At 42.1% G+C, this 20,616-nt stretch overlaps 2 protein-coding genes across 4 annotated transcripts in view; both read right to left on the reverse strand.

The window, feature by feature from the left end:
- Nucleotides 1-4,673, reverse strand: part of ccdc180 (coiled-coil domain containing 180) — a 37,053-nt gene extending 32,380 nt beyond the window's left edge. For both annotated transcript variants that reach the window (XM_044335109.1, XM_044335100.1), the window contains exons 1-8: nucleotides 4,465-4,673; nucleotides 4,002-4,099; nucleotides 3,527-3,630; nucleotides 3,207-3,316; nucleotides 2,978-3,097; nucleotides 2,675-2,785; nucleotides 2,483-2,578; nucleotides 1,948-2,111 (exon numbers count right to left, since the gene is read on the reverse strand). In XM_044335109.1, the coding sequence (XP_044191044.1) occupies nucleotides 1,948-2,111; nucleotides 2,483-2,578; nucleotides 2,675-2,785; nucleotides 2,978-3,097; nucleotides 3,207-3,316; nucleotides 3,527-3,630; nucleotides 4,002-4,099; nucleotides 4,465-4,524 (863 nt within the window). In that variant the 5' untranslated portion in view covers nucleotides 4,525-4,673. The remainder of the gene's footprint in view (nucleotides 1-1,947; nucleotides 2,112-2,482; nucleotides 2,579-2,674; nucleotides 2,786-2,977; nucleotides 3,098-3,206; nucleotides 3,317-3,526; nucleotides 3,631-4,001; nucleotides 4,100-4,464) is intronic.
- Nucleotides 4,674-5,140: 467 nt separating this feature from the next.
- card9 (caspase recruitment domain family, member 9) lies at nucleotides 5,141-18,950 on the reverse strand. Of its 2 annotated transcripts, XM_044337899.1 has the most exons (14): nucleotides 18,634-18,950; nucleotides 14,835-14,954; nucleotides 14,683-14,752; nucleotides 12,722-12,859; nucleotides 12,528-12,646; nucleotides 12,188-12,394; nucleotides 12,019-12,102; nucleotides 8,925-9,185; nucleotides 7,927-8,052; nucleotides 7,639-7,827; nucleotides 7,511-7,562; nucleotides 7,311-7,423; nucleotides 6,013-6,071; nucleotides 5,141-5,925 (listed from the first exon to the last, which is right to left on the reverse strand). In XM_044337899.1, exons 2-14 carry the CDS (start codon nucleotides 14,946-14,948, stop codon nucleotides 5,832-5,834), a joined length of 1,626 nt encoding a protein of 541 aa, XP_044193834.1. In that variant the 5' UTR covers nucleotides 14,949-14,954; nucleotides 18,634-18,950; the 3' UTR covers nucleotides 5,141-5,831. The 2 variants fall into 2 exon arrangements, with proteins under 2 accessions (XP_044193834.1, XP_044193827.1); XM_044337892.1 differs by lacking the exon at nucleotides 18,634-18,950 and having other exon boundaries at nucleotides 14,835-14,981.
- Nucleotides 18,951-20,616: the final 1,666 nt, after the last annotated feature.

A 20,616-nucleotide genomic window follows, 5' to 3' on the forward strand; every position in this document is an offset into this window, starting at 1 on the left:
ACTACTGATACTACACAAGTACTACTGATACTACTGATACTACACAAGTACTACTGATACTACTGATACTACTGATATTACACAAGTACTACTGATACTACTGATACTACTGATACTACACAAGTACTACTGATACTACTGATATTACTGATACTACACAAGTACTACTGATACTACTGATACTACTGATACTACACAAGTACTACTGATACTACTGATATTACACAAGTACTACTGATACTACTGATACTACACAAGTACTACTGATACTACTGATACTTTTGATACTACACAAGTACTACTGATACTACTGATACTACTGATACTACACAAGTACTACTGATACTACTGATACTACACAAGTACTACTGATACTACTGATACTACACAAGTACTACTGATACTACTGATACTACACAAGTACTACTGGTACTACTGATACTTTTGATACTACACAAGTACTACTCATACTACTGATACTACACAAGTACTACTGATACTACTGATACTACTGATACTACTGATACTACACAAGTACTACTGATACTACTGATATTACACAAGTACTACTGATACTACTGATACTACACAAGTACTACTGATACTACTGATATTACACAAGTACTACTGGTACTACTGATACTACACAAGTACTACTGGTATTACTGATACTTTTGATACTACACAAGTACTACTGATACTACTGATACTACACAAGTACTACTGGTACTACTGGTACTACTGACACTACAGACACTGAACAGGCCCTACCTGAACACGTTTGGGCCAGTCTATAACATGGTTAGAACTGTCTATAACATGTTTGGACCTGTCTATAACATGATTAGACCTGTCTATAATGTGTTTGGACCTGTCTATAATGTGTTTGGACCTGTCTATAACATGATTAGACCTGTCTTTAATGTGTTTGGACCTGTCTATAATGCGTTTGGACCTGTCTATAATATGATTAGACCTGTCTTTAATGTGTTTGGACCTGTCTATAATATGATTAGACCTGTCTTTAATGTGTTTGGACCTGTCTATAATGTGTTTGGACCTGTCTATAACATGATTAGACCTGTCTTTAATGTGTTTGGACCTGTCTATAATGTGTTTGGACCTGTCTATAACATGATTAGACCTGTCTTTAATGTGTTTGGACCTGTCTATAATGTGTTTGGACCTGTCTATAACATGATTAGACCTGTCTTTAATGTGTTTGGACCTGTCTATAATGTTTTTGGACCTGTCTATAATGTGTTTGGACCTGTCTATAACATGTTTGGACCTGTCTATAACATAATTATACCTGTCTTTAATGTGTTTGGACCTGTCTATAATGTGTTTGGACCTGTCTATAACATGTTTGGACCTGTCTATAACATGTTTGGACCTGTCTATAACATAATTAGACCTGTCTTTAATGTGTTTGGACCTGTCTATAACATGATTAGACCTGTCTTTAATGTGTTTGGACCTGTCTATAATGTGTTTGGACCTGTCTATAATGTTTTTGGACCTGTCTTTAATGTGTTTGGACCTGTCTATAATGTGTTTGGACCTGTCTATAATGTGTTTGGACCTGTCTTTAATGTGTTTGGACCTGTCTATAATGTGTTTGGACCTGTCTATAATGTTTTTGGACCTGTCTTTAATGTGTTTGGACCTGTCTATAATGTGTTTGGACCTGTCTATAATGTGTTTGGACCTGTCTATAATGTGTTTGGACCTGTCTATAATGTGTTTGGACCTGTCTATAACATAATTAGACCTGTCTTTAATGTGTTTGGACCAGTCTGTAACCTGGTTGGACCTGTTTATAATATGTATGGACCTGTTTATAACATGTATGGACCTGTCTATAATGTGTTTGGACCTGTCTATAATGTGTTTGGACCTGTCTATAATGTGTTTGGACCTGTCTAAAACCTGGTTCTCACCCACCTGAACTTGTCTATGACCTGGCTGACTCTGCTCCTCCTCCAGCGGTTCAGACAGTCTTCCCAGTGCAGATGGAGGAGTGACTCCTGCTGCAGGTTCTCCTCCTGGAGGAGCAGCAGGAGGCGAGCTGCGCTGCGTCGGTTAGCCAGCAGGGACTGATTCAGCATCTGAGACACACAGAAGGTCTTCGTCAACCTGCGTTCTTGTCAAACATCATCAGTTGCAGCCTGACTACTGTTCCAGTGCAAAGTCCACAATCAGCCGAGTTTGGACCAAACGCCCGGATGTGTACTTGCTCCGCCTGTTTTATCGAGGATACACGAGGAGCTGACAGCCAAGTATCCCACAATGCATTGCACACCAACCAGCAGCAATAGTGGAGATTTCGAGCCAGGCTATAAACTAACAGTTTGGATTTGTATTACAGCTACATTACAGACTGAATAACATAATTTACCGCATCTCTCTGTCAGTCAGGTTATTATCGGCAGGGTGGGAGGTCAGAGGTCAGAGGTCAGAGGTCAGAGGTCAGTGTTACCGTGGCCTCGCTGTGGATCAGACTGTGGATGTCAGCGGGCGGCTGGGAGCTGATCTTCTCCAGCAGGTGGCAGTACATCCTGAGGACAGCTCTGATCTACACACACACACACAGCAGGACAACAACATCACACACAGGCTGTCTCTACTCAGAGAGGAAGACCATGTGCTGAAAGCTGAGACTCAGTCTGACCTTGTTGCTTCGTTGTGTTTCACATTCAGTCAGTTTGTGGTTCAGCTCCATGATCTTGATCTTCTTCAGCTTCACCTCCTCCTCCACCTCCTCCCAGAGACCACACAGCTCCTGCACACACACACACACACACACACACACACACATTCATTCATTTATTTCTGTAACATCAGATTAAGTCTGAAAAACCCGACATGTGTAAAAGCAATCTGGAATGTAAACATGTGTGTGTGTGTGTGTGTGTGTGTGTGTGTGTGGTGTGTGTGTGTGTGTGTGTGTGTGTGTGTGTGTGTGTGTGTGTACCTGCAGACTGACGTGTTCCAGCTGCTCCATTCTGACCTTCAGGGTGTCCAATCTGAGGTTCACGTCCTGCAGAGAGGACAGCAGGTCCATGCTGATGGCCTTCACCTGAGTCTCACACACCTGAGAACACAACATGTCAATCATCTCAGGTAGAGAGCAGCAGGTGTGTGTGTGTGTGTGTGTGTGTGTGTGTGTGTGTGCGTGTGTGTGTGTGTGTGTGTGTGTGTACCTGTGTGAGTGCTGTCAGCTCTGCATCCAGCTGTTTCACAGCTTCTTTGTGTTTTTTGTTTTTCTTCTGCGTCAGTCGTTCGATGATGTCAGAGCTTGGACGATCGACCACTGAAACACAAGAGAGAGAGAGAGAGAGAGAGAGAGAGAGAGAGAGAGAGAGAGAGAGAGAGAGAGAGAGAGAGAGAGAGAGAGAGAGAGAGAGGGATGGAGCTGTGATTGGCTGTCAGGTCGTACAGGTAGAGATCAATATTTATCAGTTAAAGGATTTGTGTCAAAGATCAGCTGATCCTGGTGAGGTCACAGAAGCATGATACCAACCCACAGTGTCAGGAAGTCTGCTGACATCATTTATGGCATCATCATCATCATCATCATCATCATCATCATCCACCTGCTGCCCCCTGCTGGACAAACACAACAACCTGACAGACAGAGAGGCAGATGTTCATTCTGATATCAAGCACATCTGGACCGACAGTTTCAATTCACCAACAGCTTTATTGACATTGGAAACATACGTTTGCAAGACAGAAGCAAGTGTGAAATAACAATAAGATAAGAACGCACTATTATTAAAGAGCTGCTGGAATAAAGACGCGTTAACACATTACAACATTACAGATATATAAACAACAACAAGTCAAATACAAACAGAAGAATTGTGATTTTGCTGTTAAATATATATATATACAGATAAGTAAAGACAACTTAAAATAAAACAGAAAAATGTCGACGATGAAGTAAAGAAATATTGAAATATTTACAAATGTGAGAACATCTGCCTGTCTGTTACCTGCTGGCTGTGCTGCAGTGTGTGTCGCTGTGTTCAGCAGACAGACAGTCTGTCCTCGTGTCTTTGCGTCCAGCCAGCAGCGATCTGGACAGCTGAACCTGTAAACACACAAACAACCAGTTAATACCAGTTAAAACCATTAAAACAAGTTAAAAAAAAAAAACAGTTAAAACAAGTTATAAACCAGTTAACTCTTGTTAGACCAGTTAGTACCAGTTAACATTAGTTAACACAAGTTAAAAAACAGTTAACTCATGTTAAACCAATTCAAAACAAACAGTTAAACCCAGTTAAAAACCAGCTAAAACCAGTTAAAACAAACAGTTAGCTGTTAGCACACAAACTGGCCTCTGCTGAGTGATTCTGACTTTATTTAAACCCTTCAACGGTTCAGTTTAACTCACCTGGAGGTCTGACCCAGTTAAAACTCACCTTCACCTTCACACTGTGACCTTTGACCCACCTGAGCGTCAAACAGCTGCCGGTACACCTTCCCGCTCGGAACCTCTCTGCTGTCACACATGCTGCTGACGCTGGTCCGGACCCTCTAGCCCAGGGTGTTCCCCGGGTCGGGTTGGTGTGTTCCCCGGGTCGGAGGTTGGTTTGTTCCCCGGGTCGGAGGTCGGTTCCTCGGGTCGGAGGTTGGTTTGTTCCCCGGGTCGGAGGTCTGTTCCCCGGGTCGGAGGTTTGTTCCTCGGGTCGGAGGTCTGTTCCCCGGGTCGGAGGTCTGTTCCCCGGGTCGGAGGTTTGTTCCCCGGGTCGGAGGTCTGTTCCCCGGGTCGGAGGTCGGTTCCCCGGGTCGGAGGTCGGTTCCCCGGGTCGGAGGTCTGTTCCCCGGGTCGGAGCAGTGAGTGTTTCTGGGCCTCTGAACGGTTTTTTTTTAGTCTCTTTGAAGATATAAAGTCTGTTTGAGTCAATCTGTCGGTTCTCGTTTCACTCACCTGCAGGAGCGTCTGACCGTCACCACGGCAACGGAAAGCTTTGAGACGTTCAGGGATCGCTGAAAAGGTCGTAAATTCTAGACACAAAATTCAAGAAACACATTTCTTGTCATTTCATTTTCTTCTAACAGCTGCTCAGATTCATATTTTTGTTTGATTTTTTGACAGTTAATAAAATACAATAAAAACAGATGCTGCACATGAAAACAGGCTTTTATTGAGTTTCCAGTGATAAACACAGAATGGACATTTCTTCCATAAAAGACAAAAACATAATATAAACATAATATTAAAGACTATAAAACTATTAAGACTGTCAAAAATAAAAATACTCATGAGACACTAAGTCAAGATTATAAGTTATGTCAAGTTTTATGATCATTTATTTCAGGGTATGTGAATATAAAATGTGCTGTCTGTCTGTGTGACAGTAGATTTATTGTTTATTTAACAAACGTCAGGAACATCTCTCCTCCTGACCTCCTTTTCATTTCACATCACAACATTTGTTTTATAAAGTGTGTTTAATACATCAGACAGCAGAAAGGTTTCACTAAAGTCACATTCAATGAGATTTTCAGACTTTTGACTTACAGTTTGGACTCAGTATGTCATGTAACTAGGAGAGTATTTTTTATTGTTATCATTCACAGTGTTTAATTATTTCTTTAATAAAAGAATAATACATTACATTTTAAACACCCTTCACATAACCCAAGGCTACTTTACATACAGCGAAAACAAAACAGATCAGTTAGTGAGAAGCTGAAAACAGAATGAAAGAGAACAGAGGTGTTTTATCTGAAATCAAACTGAATCACAACAAGGCAGAAATACACAAAGTACGATAGAAACATAATAAACTGTTTTGTTTGAAGTCACATGATTTTCAGTCAGAGTCCGTGATGTCACTCCCGCTGCTGTCGTCAAGGTTACAGGCCGCGTACACCCTAGAGATGAACTTTGACCTGACAGCTCGCTTCCTGTCGTCATGGAAACGAGAACACTCAGACTGACACTCAAACCTGCAGTCGTGATTTATATTTTAATGAGCAAGAATCTACGTTTACCTGCGATAACAGAAGTTTGGTCGACTTCTGGAGGACGGACAACCGTCTGTCTCCTCCTCCTGCAGACACACAGACAACCATCAGCACTGATCCAGAACTAAATACATTTACTCAAGTATTTAAGTACAGTTAGAGGTACTTGTACTTTACTGGAGTATTTCCATGTGATGCTACTTTCTACATTTCAGAGGGAAATATTGTACTTTCTACTCCACTACATTTATTTGACAGCTTTAGTTACTTTTCAGATGAAGATTTGACACAATGGATAATATAACAAGCTTTTAAAATACAACACATTGTTAAAGATGAAACCAGTGGTTTCCAACCTTTTTGTCTTTTGACGTCTTACAAAAAGCAGTGTGTAGTCGGGGTCACATTTCACATGTCTATGAGTTGTTAACAGCTCCACCAAATAGTGATTTTTCCCTCTAAACTTCTCACATGCTTTCATTTCAATAAATGTTCAAATGATCCAATATTTCAGCAAAAATCAAAGATTAGAGAAAAAGTCCAAAAACTGAAAACAGATTTGTGTATCAGAACTTTGTTTTTTCTTCTTTCCTCTCCCATTAATCATCTCACGACCCCTCAGATTTATCTGCTGACCCTTTGGAGGGGCCCGACCCCTAGGTTGGGAACCACTGGACTAAACTAGCTAACTGTATATAAAGTAGTGTAAACTAGCTCCACCTCCAGCAGCTACAACAGTAACATGCTGCTCTAACACTGATGCTTCACTATTAATAATCTAATGATGTCATATATAATAATATATCAGTCAGAGGGACCAAACCACTACTTTTACTGCAATACTTTAACTACATCAAGCTCATAATACTTATGTACTTTTACTGCAATACTTTAACTACATCAAGCTCATAATACTTATGTACTTTTACTGCAATACTTTAACTACATCAAGCTCATAATACTTATGTACTTTTACTGCAATACTTTAACTACATCAAGCTCATAATACTTATGTACTTTTACTGCAATACTTTAACTACATCAAGCTCATAATACTTATGTACTTTTACTGCAATACTTTAACTACATCAAGCTCATAATACTTATGTACTTTTACTGCAATACTTTAACTACATCAAGCTCATAATACTTATGTACTTTTACTGCAATACTTTAACTACATCAAGCTCATAATACTTATGTACTTTTACTGTAGATTTTTCATGCAGGTCTTTTACTTGTAATGAAGTATTTTTACATTTAAAGGATCTGAGGTCTTTAAACGCAGCGTCTCAGCTGACAGGTAGAAACATCAGGTATATTACCCATGATGCAGCAGTGCTGGGTGTCTGTTTAGACTCTGCAGGAGAGTCCTGCTGCTGCTGTGCCGCCTCCTCGTTCTCCCCTGACGTCACGCTGCGGACCTCCTCGCTGCTGCCTGAACATGCAGGTCACATGATGACACACAAGTCACATGATCACATACGCAATTCACGTGTGGCATCACTGACAGGTGTCCTCTCACCTTTAGTGACGTTCTCTGTGGCCTCCTCCTCTTCCTCGCTGCTCCTCTCACACTGCAGGAGACAGAGTCTTCATCATTACATCATCATGACATCACCATGACATCATCATCACCTTCATCCTCCTCACCTCGTGCGTTTTGCAGGTGAGTCTGCGGAGGCGTGTCCTCAGCTGTAGCTCCTCCCCCTGTGACCTCACCAGGAGGAGCTCCAGCCTATCAGATTGCTCGGCGAGCTGTCGGACCTGCTCCCTGTACTGATCCTTCTCCTGCAGGAGCAGCCGCGCCTCCTCCTGCTGCTCCGCCCGCGACGCCAGAGCCTGAAACCAGCCAGAGCCTTCATCATCCTCATCATCCTCCTCTTCCTCTTCACCTCATCTCTCTCTCTCCTCCTCCCCCTCTCTCCCCCTCCTCCTCACCTTGTCTCTCTCTCCGATCACCTCCTCCAGTTGTCTCAGGGCTTGTTTGTTTCGTTGGCGGTACATCCGGGCGTCTCCTTTCAACTGAGCACACCGCAGCTCCAGCTCCTCCTTATCCTCCAGACTCTGAAAAACAAACACACCTGAGCCGACCAATAGGAGCCGACACCTGACATCACTGACACACCTGAGCCGACCAATAGGAGCCGACACCTGACATCACTGACACACCTGAGCCGACCAATAGGAGCCGACACCTGACATCACTGACACACCTGGACCGATCATGACTCACAGGTAGATCTTTGTCGGTCTCTGTAGGTGAATTTGTGTCGGACTCTGCAGCCTTGCCCTGTGGTGTCCCCCAGGGAGTCCCCCAGGGATCGGTCTTGGGACCCATTTTATTGTCCATATACATGCTGCCACTGGGACAGATCATCAGTAGTTTTAACAACATCTGCTCCTTATACGCTGATGACATCCAGTTGTATTTTTCATTTAAACCTGATGAGCTTCATAAACTCTCTGTACTGAACAACTGTTCAAATGCAAATAATTTTCTACAGTTAAATGCAGATAAAGCTGATAAAGTCCTGATTTTTGGTCCTGATGATCTTCACTCATCAATCAGGCAGAACCTCGGGGCTTTATCCTCATCTTCGTCTTCTCTGCATAATCTTGTTTGATTTTTGACCAATTCATGAGTTTTGAAACTCACATTAAATTTATTTTCATTTATTCATGTAGGTAGAATGTGGTATTTTATGTTTTAATTTGTCTCTTGTGTCTCCTTGAATATTTATCTGATGTCTTTGTTTAATTTATTTTGTTTTTATTGTATTTGATTTTATTTCTTTGTCTGCGAAACACTTTGTGACTGTTGTCTGTGAAAGATGCTATATAGATAAACTCCTCTTCCCCCTCCTCCTCCTCCTCCCCCTCCTCCTCCTCCTCACCCTCCTCCTCCTCCTCACCCTCCTCCTCCTCCTCCTCCTCACCCTGGCTCTCTGCTCCTCTGCTCTGTGGAGTTCTCTCCTCAGTCTGAACACTGTAGTGAGGAGGTTCATCTGTGGAGCAGCTGGACTCTCCTGCTGCTGCTGCTGCTGCTGCTGCTGCTGTGTCTCCTGCTTCTCCTCCTGTTTCTCCTCTTTTTTCTCCTCCTGTTTCTCCTCTTTTATCTCCTCCTGCTTCTCCTCTTTCTGCTCCTCCAGTCTGTTGGGGTGGAAGAAGGTCTCCATGGGCAGAGCCAGACTCCTGCTCTGAAAACACACATTTTAATGTATTAATCAATGAGCTCCAGATGTGTTCAAGGCCTCTAACACCAACATCCAACACACGTTACACACGTTACACACATGTTACACACACGTTACACATGTTACACACACGTTACACACGTTATACATGTTACACATGTTACACACACGTTACATACACGTTACACGCGTTACATACATGTTTCACGCACGTTACACACATGTTACACATGTTACACACATGTTACACACATGTTACACATGTTACACACATGTTACACATGTTACATACATGTTACACATATGTTACACACATGTTACACATGTTACACACGTTACACACATGTTACACACGTTACACGTATGTTACACACGTTACACGTATGTTTAGCTGTCCACATACTTCTGGCAATGTAGTGTAGAAACTAGTGTTTGTTTTCACTTTTGTATTCTCCCCTGTGTCCTCTTGTCAACTGTTAGTAAACAGGTGAAGTGTCAGCTGTTAGTAAACAGGTGAAGTGTCAGGTGTTAGTAAACAGGTGAAGTGTGAAGTGTTAGTAAACAGGTGAAGTGTCAGCTGTTAGTAAACAGGTGAAGTGTGAAGTGTTAGTAAACAGGTGAAGTGTCAGCTGTTAGTAAACAGGTGAAGTGTGAAGTGTTAGTAAACAGGTGAAGTGTCAGCTGTTAGTAAACAGGTGAAGTGTGAAGTGTTAGTAAACAGGTGAAGTGTCAGCTGTTAGTAAACAGGTGAAGTGTGAAGTGTTAGTAAACAGGTGAAGTGTCAGCTGTTAGTAAACAGGTGAAGTGTGAAGTGTTAGTAAACAGGTGAAGTGTCAGGTGTTAGTAAACAGGTGAAGTGTGAAGTGTTAGTAAACAGGTGAAGTGTCAACTGTTAGTAAACAGGTGAAGTGTCAGCTGTTAGTAAACAGGTGAAGTGTGAAGTGTTAGTAAACAGGTGAAGTGTCAACTGTTAGTAAACAGGTGAAGTGTGAAGTGTTAGTAAACAGGTGAAGTGTGAAGTGTTAGTAAACAGGTGAAGTGTCAACTGTTAGTAAACAGGTGAAGTGTCAGCTGTTAGTAAACAGGTGAAGTGTCAACTGTTAGTAAACAGGTGAAGTGTCAGGTGTTAGTAAACAGGTGAAGTGTCAGGTGTTAATAAACAGGTGAAGTGTCAACTGTTAGTAAATAGGTGAAGTGTCAGCTGTTAGTAAACAGGTGAAGTGTCAGCTGTTAGTAAACAGGTGAAGTGTCAGCTGTTAATAAACAGGTGAAGTGTCAGGTGTTAGTAAACAGGTGAAGTGTCAACTGTTAGTAAACAGGTGAAGTGTCAACTGTTAGTAACAGGTGAAGTGTCAGGTGTTAGTAAACAGGTGAAGTGTCAACTGTTAGTAAACAGGTGAAGTGTCAGGTGTTAGTAAACAGGTGAAGTGTCAGCTGTTAGTAAACAGGTGAAGTGTCAGCTGTTAATAAACAGGTGAAGTGTCAGCTGTTAGTAAACAGGTGAAGTGTCAACTGTTAGTAAACAGGTGAAGTGTCAGGTGTTAATAAACAGGTGAAGTGTCAACTGTTAGTAAACAGGTGAAGCGTCAGGTGTTAGTAAACAGGTGAAGTGTCAGCTGTTAGTAAACAGGTGAAGTGTCAGGTGTTAGTAAACAGGTGAAGTGTCAGCTGTTAGTAAACAGGTGAAGTGTCAACTGTTAGTAAACAGGTGAAGCGTCAGGTGTTAGTAAACAGGTGAAGTGTCAACTGTTAGTAAACAGGTGAAGTGTCAGGTGTTAGTAAACAGGTGAAGTGTCAGCTGTTAGTAAACAGGTGAAGTGTCAACTGTTAGTAAACAGGTGAAGTGTCAGGTGTTAGTAAACAGGTGAAGTGTCAACTGTTAGTAAACAGGTGAAGTGTCAGGTGTTAGTAAACAGGTGAAGTGTCAACTGTTAGTAAACAGGTGAAGTGTCAGGTGTTAGTAAACAGGTGAAGTGTCAACTGTTAGTAAACAGGTGAAGTGTCAGCTGTTAGTAAACAGGTGAAGTGTCAGCTGTTAATAAACAGGTGAAGTGTCAGGTGTTAGTAAACAGGTGAAGTGTCAGGTGTTAGTAAACAGGTGAAGTGTCAGCTGTTAATAAACAGGTGAAGCGTCAGGTGTTAGTAAACAGGTGAAGTGTCAACTGTTAGTAAACAGGTGAAGTGTCAGGTGTTAGTAAACAGGTGAAGTGTCAGCTGTTAGTAAACAGGTGAAGTGTCAGCTGTTAGTAAACAGGTGAAGTGTCAACTGTTAGTAAACAGGTGAAGTGTCAGGTGTTAGTAAACAGGTGAAGTGTCAACTGTTAGTAAACAGGTGAAGTGTCAGGTGTTAGTAAACAGGTGAAGTGTCAACTGTTAGTAAACAGGTGAAGTGTCAGGTGTTAGTAAACAGGTGAAGTGTCAACTGTTAGTAAACAGGTGAAGTGTCAGCTGTTAGTAAACAGGTGAAGTGTCAGCTGTTAATAAACAGGTGAAGTGTCAGGTGTTAGTAAACAGGTGAAGTGTCAGGTGTTAGTAAACAGGTGAAGTGTCAGCTGTTAATAAACAGGTGAAGTGTCAACTGTTAGTAAACAGGTGAAGTGTCAACTGTTAGTAAACAGGTGAAGTGTCAGGTGTTAGTAAACAGGTAAAGTGTCAGGTGTTAGTAAACAGGTGAAGTGTCAACTGTTAGTAAACAGGTGAAGTGTCAGCTGTTAGTAAACAGGTGAAGTGTCAACTGTTAGTAAACAGGTGAAGTGTCAGCTGTTAGTAAACAGGTGAAGTGTCAGGTGTTAGTAAACAGGTGAAGTGTCAGGTGTTAGTAAACAGGTGTCTCTACCTCCTGCAGTGGTCTCAGTGTTCGTCGTCTCAGCAGTCGAGTCTGGCTTTCTGCTCGCAGCACCGTGTGTTTCAGACGCTCCACCTGCACAAAAAAGGTCAGAGGTTACCTGCAGCTTCCTGTAGGGGTCAGCAGAGTGTGAGGGGTCGGAGGTCAGGGGTCAGCTGACCTCTATCTGCAGGTCTCTGTTGGCCAGCAGGCTGTTGCTCTTCTCCTGGCTCAGAGTGTTGATGTCGGCCATCAGACTGTAGTTGTGATCTCTGAGCTGCTTCACCTCCTCGCTCAGCCGCTCCCGCTCCTCCCGCACCTTCTGCACGCGCTCAGTGAGCTTTCTTATCTCGCGGTCCCTCAGCTGCTGCTGCCGAGACGACGCCTCCTGCAGACCGCGATGAACAAACAAACAAAACACCAAAACACAATGATTTAACCAGCCCAGTACCACCTGTCATCAGGGAACTTTGTGATCTCCATCTTTACTTGTTCCTTAGTAACCTGGTTGCCATGCCAACCTGTTCCTTGACGACAGAGCAGGCCTGCTGGCGTCGCCGACGCTCTCCCTGCAGCAACCTCTGTAGGCGGCTGAGCTCCGACATCAGAAACTGAGTCAAGCCAGATTCACCTGCTGTGTCTGAACACAGAGAGACAGTCAGTCAGTCAGAGAAACAGGTGGACAGACAGACGGTACACAAACAGGTAAACAGACCAATCAGGATGCTGAAGGTCTTGTTGGGCTCCTTCCCCGTGATGCGGCTGTACAGTTGAGGATAATCCAGCTCCAGACTCTCCAGGAATGCCGTGTAACCTTTGACCCCTGTCCTCTGCAGAATGTCCAGCAGGGCTCCTGCAGGTCAAAGGTCAGGGAGTCAGAAGTAGCTTAGTGATTATTAAATTAGTAACATGGACATGATAGATGTGACCTGAGTGTCTAAGGCAGTGGTTCCCAACCTTTCCAGCCTGTGACCTCTTAAAGTAAAGCAAAGTGTACGTGGGAACCTCATCACATGTTGCAGTATCCACCAGTGAAGTTACCGATTATTGTCTTGATTCTTTGTTCCCCACAGTCCAAGGTTAGATCTTGAAATGTCTGGTTGTGTCTGACTAACAGTCCAAACCCCAAAGACATTCAGTGTTAAACTATGGTAATGCTCTGAAACTGTGGTAAAGTATCTAATATACTTGTTTTGTGTTTTGCACACAGCTCTCATGTTGGTTTTGGGATTTCCAATAAATCTAAAATCATCATTTTAAGTGTCAGACCATCTTCTGGTGGGATATGCTACACTGGAAATCATAGTGATCAGACACCAAAACGAGATCGATAACAGTCTGACTTACTTTACCTACTCGAGTCGGCTCTTGAATTAGTTGCAAATCCAAAGGATAACAAAAACTTGTTAGAGCCTTGAACATGCCATGCTCTGCACTGAAACAACCTTGTCACAGTCCTTGCAGGAGATAAATGATTCTTCCAACAGTTGATAGTTGTTTTGATCAGGAGATCCATAGAAAGAATCAATTAATAATAAAGGCTTGTTTTTAGTTAAAAGTGCATTAAACCACACAGATTCAATAAGCTTATAATTATGATCAAATCTGTGATTGAAACAAATATCAGCCCTAATATAAACGCACACTCCGACCCCACAGTCTTGTGCTCCCCAGGGTGTTTGTTTTCATTGTTAAAGGGGTTTTGTTGCTTCCATTCCCAACTATTACTACGATCTGTAGGTTTGTTGTTGTGTAGCAGGTCTTCTCTGGGTCACACTACTTGAGGGAGCTTCTGGCACTGGTGAATATCTCCCGATAACAGAAGGTACAGAGATATAATCAACTTATCACTGCTGGTTTCTCTTCAGTAAAAGCCTTGTGTGCATTGATAGTTGGAGGACGAGTGCTTCCAAAAACTCATGAAGAAGAGTGTTCGTCCAAAAACAAAACGTTTGTTGCTTCCGGGCTTTTGTTGAACACAGTTCCAACTGCAAACTTGGTAATTTACAAAGTTTAAAACAAAGGAGTATGCCAACAGAGCTGCCGGAGCACCTGTCATACCTGCCGCATGCTGCTTATTGTATGCTGCCGCCTGCTGGACAGGTGTGGGTATAGCAGGGCTTTGCTGGCATATGTACCCAAGTCTATGGATCTAACCAAAACAACTTGATTGGGCCAATTAGGATTCTGGGGGAAATTATAAAATGTTAGAAGGTGTGAGAGTAATTTAAAGTTGGTGACTAGAATGCTACTTGACCAGGACACAACCTCAGTGACTCAGATGTGACTTTCATGACATATTCTCAGTGACCAGGAGGCGACCTGTGTGAATATGACCCAACCTGTGTCCTGTGGCTGACTAGAATGTGACCTCTATGATTGAAACATTTATTGGGTGACTCTGACATGACCTGTGTTGACTTGTGACGTTCGGACATAATCTCAATGACTTGGATGTGACTTCAGTGACTAGGAAGCAACCTCAGAGATCCGCACATGACCTGGTGACCTCTGGAGCAACAACTAGAGCCAGATGTAACATGTGGAAGACGATGAGTAAAATGAATCCAGGTTATGATTGGTTCTCTGAGTGAAACGAGGTTTAGTTTAATTATCAGAAGCTGTTTTGGGAGTTTTGTGGTGAACTTTCCGTCTCATCACAGACGACTTTCTTACCGACTTTTCTTCTCCTGATGACGAGGGTGGGGTCGTTGAAGAGTTGCTCCTCATCCTCAGCACTGATCACCTGACAGCACAGATACAACCAATGAACAGCTGAGATATAAAACAGAGAGAAGGAGGTGCAGCAGGAGGAGCAGGAGGAGTACCTGACACTGGCGGAGGTAAGGAGTGATTCTTGAAGGTTCGATGCTTTTGATGAGCAGCATCCTGAAGTCATCCAACTGCAGCCAACAGAGGTCGTCCTCACACACTGCGTCCATTACACACTGATAACACACACACTGCATCCATTACACACTGATAACACACACACACACTGCGTCCATTACACACTGATAACACACACACACACTGCGTCCATTACACACTGATAACACACACACACACTGCGTCCATTACACACTGATAACACACACACTGCATCCATTACACACTGATAACACACACACTGCATCCATTACACACTGATAACACACACACTGCATCCATTACACACTGATAACATACACACTGCATCCATTACACACTGATAACACACACACACTGCATCCATTACACACTGATAACACACACACTGCATCCATTACACACTGATAACACACACACACTGCATCCATTACACACTGATAACACACACTGCGTCCATTACACACTGATAACACACACACTGCATCCATTACACACTGATAACACACACACTGCATCCATTACACACTGATAACACACACACTGCATCCATTACACACTGATAACATACACACTGCATCCATTACACACTGATAACACACACACACTGCATCCATTACACACTGATAACACACACACTGCATCCATTACACACTGATAACACACACACACTGCATCCATTACACACTGATAACACACACTGCATCCATTACACACTGATAACACACACACTGCATCCATTACACACTGATAACACACACTGCATCCATTACACACTGATAACACACACTGCATCCATTACACACTGATAACACACACACACTGCATCCATTACACACTGATAACACACACACACTGCATCCATTACACACTGATAACACACACTGCATCCATTACACACTGATAACACACACACTGCATCCATTACACACTGATAACACACACTGCATCCATTACACACTGATAACACACACACTGCATCCATTACACACTGATAACACACACTGCATCCATTACACACTGATAACACACACACACTGCATCCATTACACACTGATAACACACACTGCATCCATTACACACTGATAACACACACACTGCATCCATTACAAACTGATAACACACACACACTGCATCCATTACACACTGATAACACACACTGCATCCATTACACACTGATAACACACACACTGCATCCATTACACACTGATAACACACACTGCATCCATTACACACTGATAACACACACACTGCATCCATTACACACTGATAACACACACACTGCGTCCATTACACACTGTTAACACACACACTGCATCCATTACACACTGATAACACACACACTGCATCCATTACACACTGATAACACACACTGCATCCATTACACACTGATAACACACACACACTGCATCCATTACACACTGATAACACACACTGCATCCATTACACACTGATAACACACACACTGCATCCATTACAAACTGATAACACACACACACTGCATCCATTACACACTGATAACACACACTGCATCCATTACACACTGATAACACACACACTGCATCCATTACACACTGATAACACACACTGCATCCATTACACACTGATAACACACACACTGCATCCATTACACACTGATAACACACACACTGCATCCATTACACACTGATAACACACACTGCATCCATTACACACTGATAACACACACTGCATCCATTACACACTGATAACACACACACACTGCATCCATTACACACTGATAACACACACTGCATCCATTACACACTGATAACACACACACTGCATCCATTACAAACTGATAACACACACACACTGCATCCATTACACACTGATAACACACACTGCATCCATTACACACTGATAACACACACACTGCATCCATTACACACTGATAACACACACTGCATCCATTACACACTGATAACACACACACTGCATCCATTACACACTGATAACACACACTGCATCCATTACACACTGATAACACACACTGCATCCATTACACACTGATAACACACACACTGCATCCATTACACACTGATAACACACACTGCATCCATTACACACTGATAACACACACTGCATCCATTACACACTGATAACACACACACTGCATCCATTACACACTGATAACACACACACTGCGTCCATTACACACTGTTAACACACACACTGCATCCATTACACACTGATAACACACACACACACTGCGTCCATTACACACTGTTAACACACACACTGCATCCATTACACACTGATAACACACACACTGCGTCCATTACACACTGATAACACACACTGCATCCATTACACACTGATAACACACACACTGCGTCCATTACACACTGTTAACACACACACTGCATCCATTACACACTGATAACACACACACTGCATCCATTACACACTGTTAACACACACACACACTGCGTCCATTACACACTGTTAACACACACTGCATCCATTACACACTGATAACACACACACTGCGTCCATTACACACTGATAACACACACACTGCATCCATTACACACTGATAACACACACACTGCATCCATTACACACTGATAACACACACACTGCATCCATTACACACTGATAACACACACACTGCATCCATTACACACTGATAACACACACACACACTGCGTCCATTACACACTGTTAACACACACTGCATCCATTACACACTGATAACACACACACTGCATCCATCACACACTGATAACACACACACTGCATCCATTACACACTGATAACACACACTGCATCCATTACACACTGTTAACACACACACTGCATCCATTACACACTGTTAACACACACTGCATCCATTACACACTGATAACACACACACTGCATCCATTACACACTGATAACACACACACTGCATCCATTACACACTGATAACATACACACACACTGCGTCCATTACACACTGATAACACACACACTGCATCCATTACACACTGTTAACACACACACACTGCATCCATTACACACTGTTAACACACACACACTGCATCCATTACACACTGATAACACACACACTGCATCCATTACACACTGTTAACACACACACTGCATCCATTACACACTGATAACACACACTGCGTCCATTACACACTGATAACACACACACTGCATCCATTACACACTGTTAACACACACACACTGCATCCATTACACACTGATAACACACACACACTGCATCCATTACACACTGTTAACACACACACACTGCATCCATTACACACTGTTAACACACACACACTGCATCCATTACACACTGATAACACACACACTGCATCCATTACACACTGTTAACACACACACTGCATCCATTACACACTGATAACACACACTGCGTCCATTACACACTGATAACACACACACTGCATCCATTACACACTGTTAACACACACACACTGCATCCATTACACACTGTTAACACACACACACTGCATCCATTACACACTGTTAACACACACACACTGCATCCATTACACACTGATAACACACACACTGCATCCATTACACACTGTTAACACACACACTGCATCCATTACACACTGATAACACACACTGCATCCATTACACACTGATAACACACACACTGCATCCATTACACACTGATAACACACACACTGCATCCATTACACACTGATAACACACACACTGCATCCATTACACACTGTTAACACACACACTGAACACACAGAAACACTTCATACACACCTGCACAGTCCTGTCAGCTGCTCTGCTAACTGTCACTCTCTCTGTGTCTGTGATTTTGTCTGCTTTGCGTTTTCTGAGCAGGAACTTGTTTCTTTCTCACTTCCTGATTTCGTTCGGTGGCCCCGCCGCCTGACACGTGTGATTCAAATCCACCAATCAGGTGATCAGGTCATCCACGTTTCTACAGGATCACAGAATCCCTTTTTTTACATTCATGGACACTCGTCATCAAAAACAGTCAGTCATCATCGTCCTGATCCTGGATCATTTTTATCAGGTCAAACCTCTGAGTGTTTAGACCACATGATGACATCACAAGGAGCTGTTTGTACATGATGACATCACAAGGAGCTGTTTGTAGATGATGACATCACAAGGAGCTGTTTGTACATGATGACATCATCACTGCTGTTAATAGTGTTTTTATGTTTTCACTCTTCACAGAACTCTTCATTTATTCATTATGCATCAGATAATCATATAAACACCTGATGTTTTTATTACCACTGCATCCATTTTACAGTCACACTCAAGTCCATGTATTTATCATGAATATTCAGTCCATAAAGAGTAAATAAATGGTTTATAAGGCACTACAATGAAGCTATCAGTAGATATAAGTGTTTATTAGTCAACAACTATAACCACTGGTGGAAGAAATACTGCAGTAAAAGTACCTACACAGCAGTGTAGAAATACTCCTACATAAGCATGATGTGGGGATGGCAGTGTGCTGATTGCTTTGCTGTGTTATTTACTTGATTTTCTCTCACAAACCTACATTTTTACTCTCTGAATTTGATTCCAAGCAGAACAATAAAAACTGTTTAATATTCTAAGAATAACAAAGCTACTAAAACATTACATTTATGATTTTATTCAATATTTTTATTTAATATCTGAAAATTCATGTCTCAAACCCCCCAGTTGTTCTTATTTTTATGTGTTCAATAAGGTAAAAAAATAAAAAAAAACTATCATTATAAAGATGAAGATGCTCTCAGGCTGAACAGGACGTTAATGTTTGTCTGTTTATGGAGTAAAAATACCCCATTATACTAAAATGACTCCGTCCCATACTGTAAGTACAGAGGTTTTATTATAACTAATCCATTTTAATACTGCAGCTGATGGAGGAGATTTAACTACTTAATAAACTGTTAAATGAATCTGTAATAAAGTAGATTTTATAATCTGATCATGTTTTGAATGTAAAATCTGTTTCAATCATCTGTTCGTTTGGACAGAAAGAGGAAGAAGAGAAGAATTAGAGAAGTCGGAGGAGGAATGACTGAAACAGGAAGTGATGCCAGAGAACAATCACCACAGCACAGAATCCTGGAAATCCCTGTCAGCGTTAGTGAAACCGAACGAACAGAAGAAGAAAGTTTTTGTCGTTGCTGAACTCTGAGGTCAGAGTCACACACATAACACTGTACCTGAGTGTGAGCTGCATCCACAACCATCCCATCTTTGATTTGAGACACCTTCAAATATTTGTTTTTTCAGCTGTACTGGAACTGATAGAAGAGATTTCTGCACACTTAGATCTATACAGTGTTTCTAGGAAGCAGCTTATAGTAGTGCCATACATATATGCGTAATATTTCATTACATAGTAAATGGGGCTTTGAGAGGGATCGGGGTTAAGCCATTATAAATCCAAAAAAATAAGAAAAACAAGCATCTCAATCAAAAATAGATAAAGATCTATGGAGGTGAGGGCCATCATGAAGCATAGACCCCAAATTCTACACAAGAAATGAAGAAGAGAAACATCTTGAAATACATCATAACACAAATATCAAAATCCTGACTGAGGCCTGTAGGCTGAAGTGTATTTAAAGTGTCAGTCCATCATCTGGCATATCTCTCTTTCCATATCTGCCCCTCTTGGTCATTCAATATGTTAAATGCACTGGAATCATAGCGAGGAGAGGTGAAGATTCACTTTATATATGTACAGAACGACTATAAGTGCTT

This window comes from Thunnus albacares, chromosome 2 (genome assembly GCF_914725855.1).
Source record: "Thunnus albacares chromosome 2, fThuAlb1.1, whole genome shotgun sequence".
Classification (NCBI taxonomy): Eukaryota; Metazoa; Chordata; class Actinopteri; order Scombriformes; family Scombridae; genus Thunnus; species Thunnus albacares.

Bases quoted from the DNA above. Each gene is read 5' to 3' on its own strand.
- card9 (XM_044337892.1), bottom strand. From the start codon at position 14,975: ATGCAGTGTGTGTGTTATCAGTGTGTAATGGACGCAGTGTGTGAGGAC. The intron at 9,186-12,018 runs GTAGAGACACCT...GTGTGTTTTCAG, and splicing joins CACTGAGACCACTGCAGGAG to AGCAGGAGTCTGGCTCTGCC. The intron at 7,563-7,638 runs GTGAGGAGGATG...TGTCTCCTGCAG, and splicing joins TCACCTGCAAAACGCACGAG to TGTGAGAGGAGCAGCGAGGA.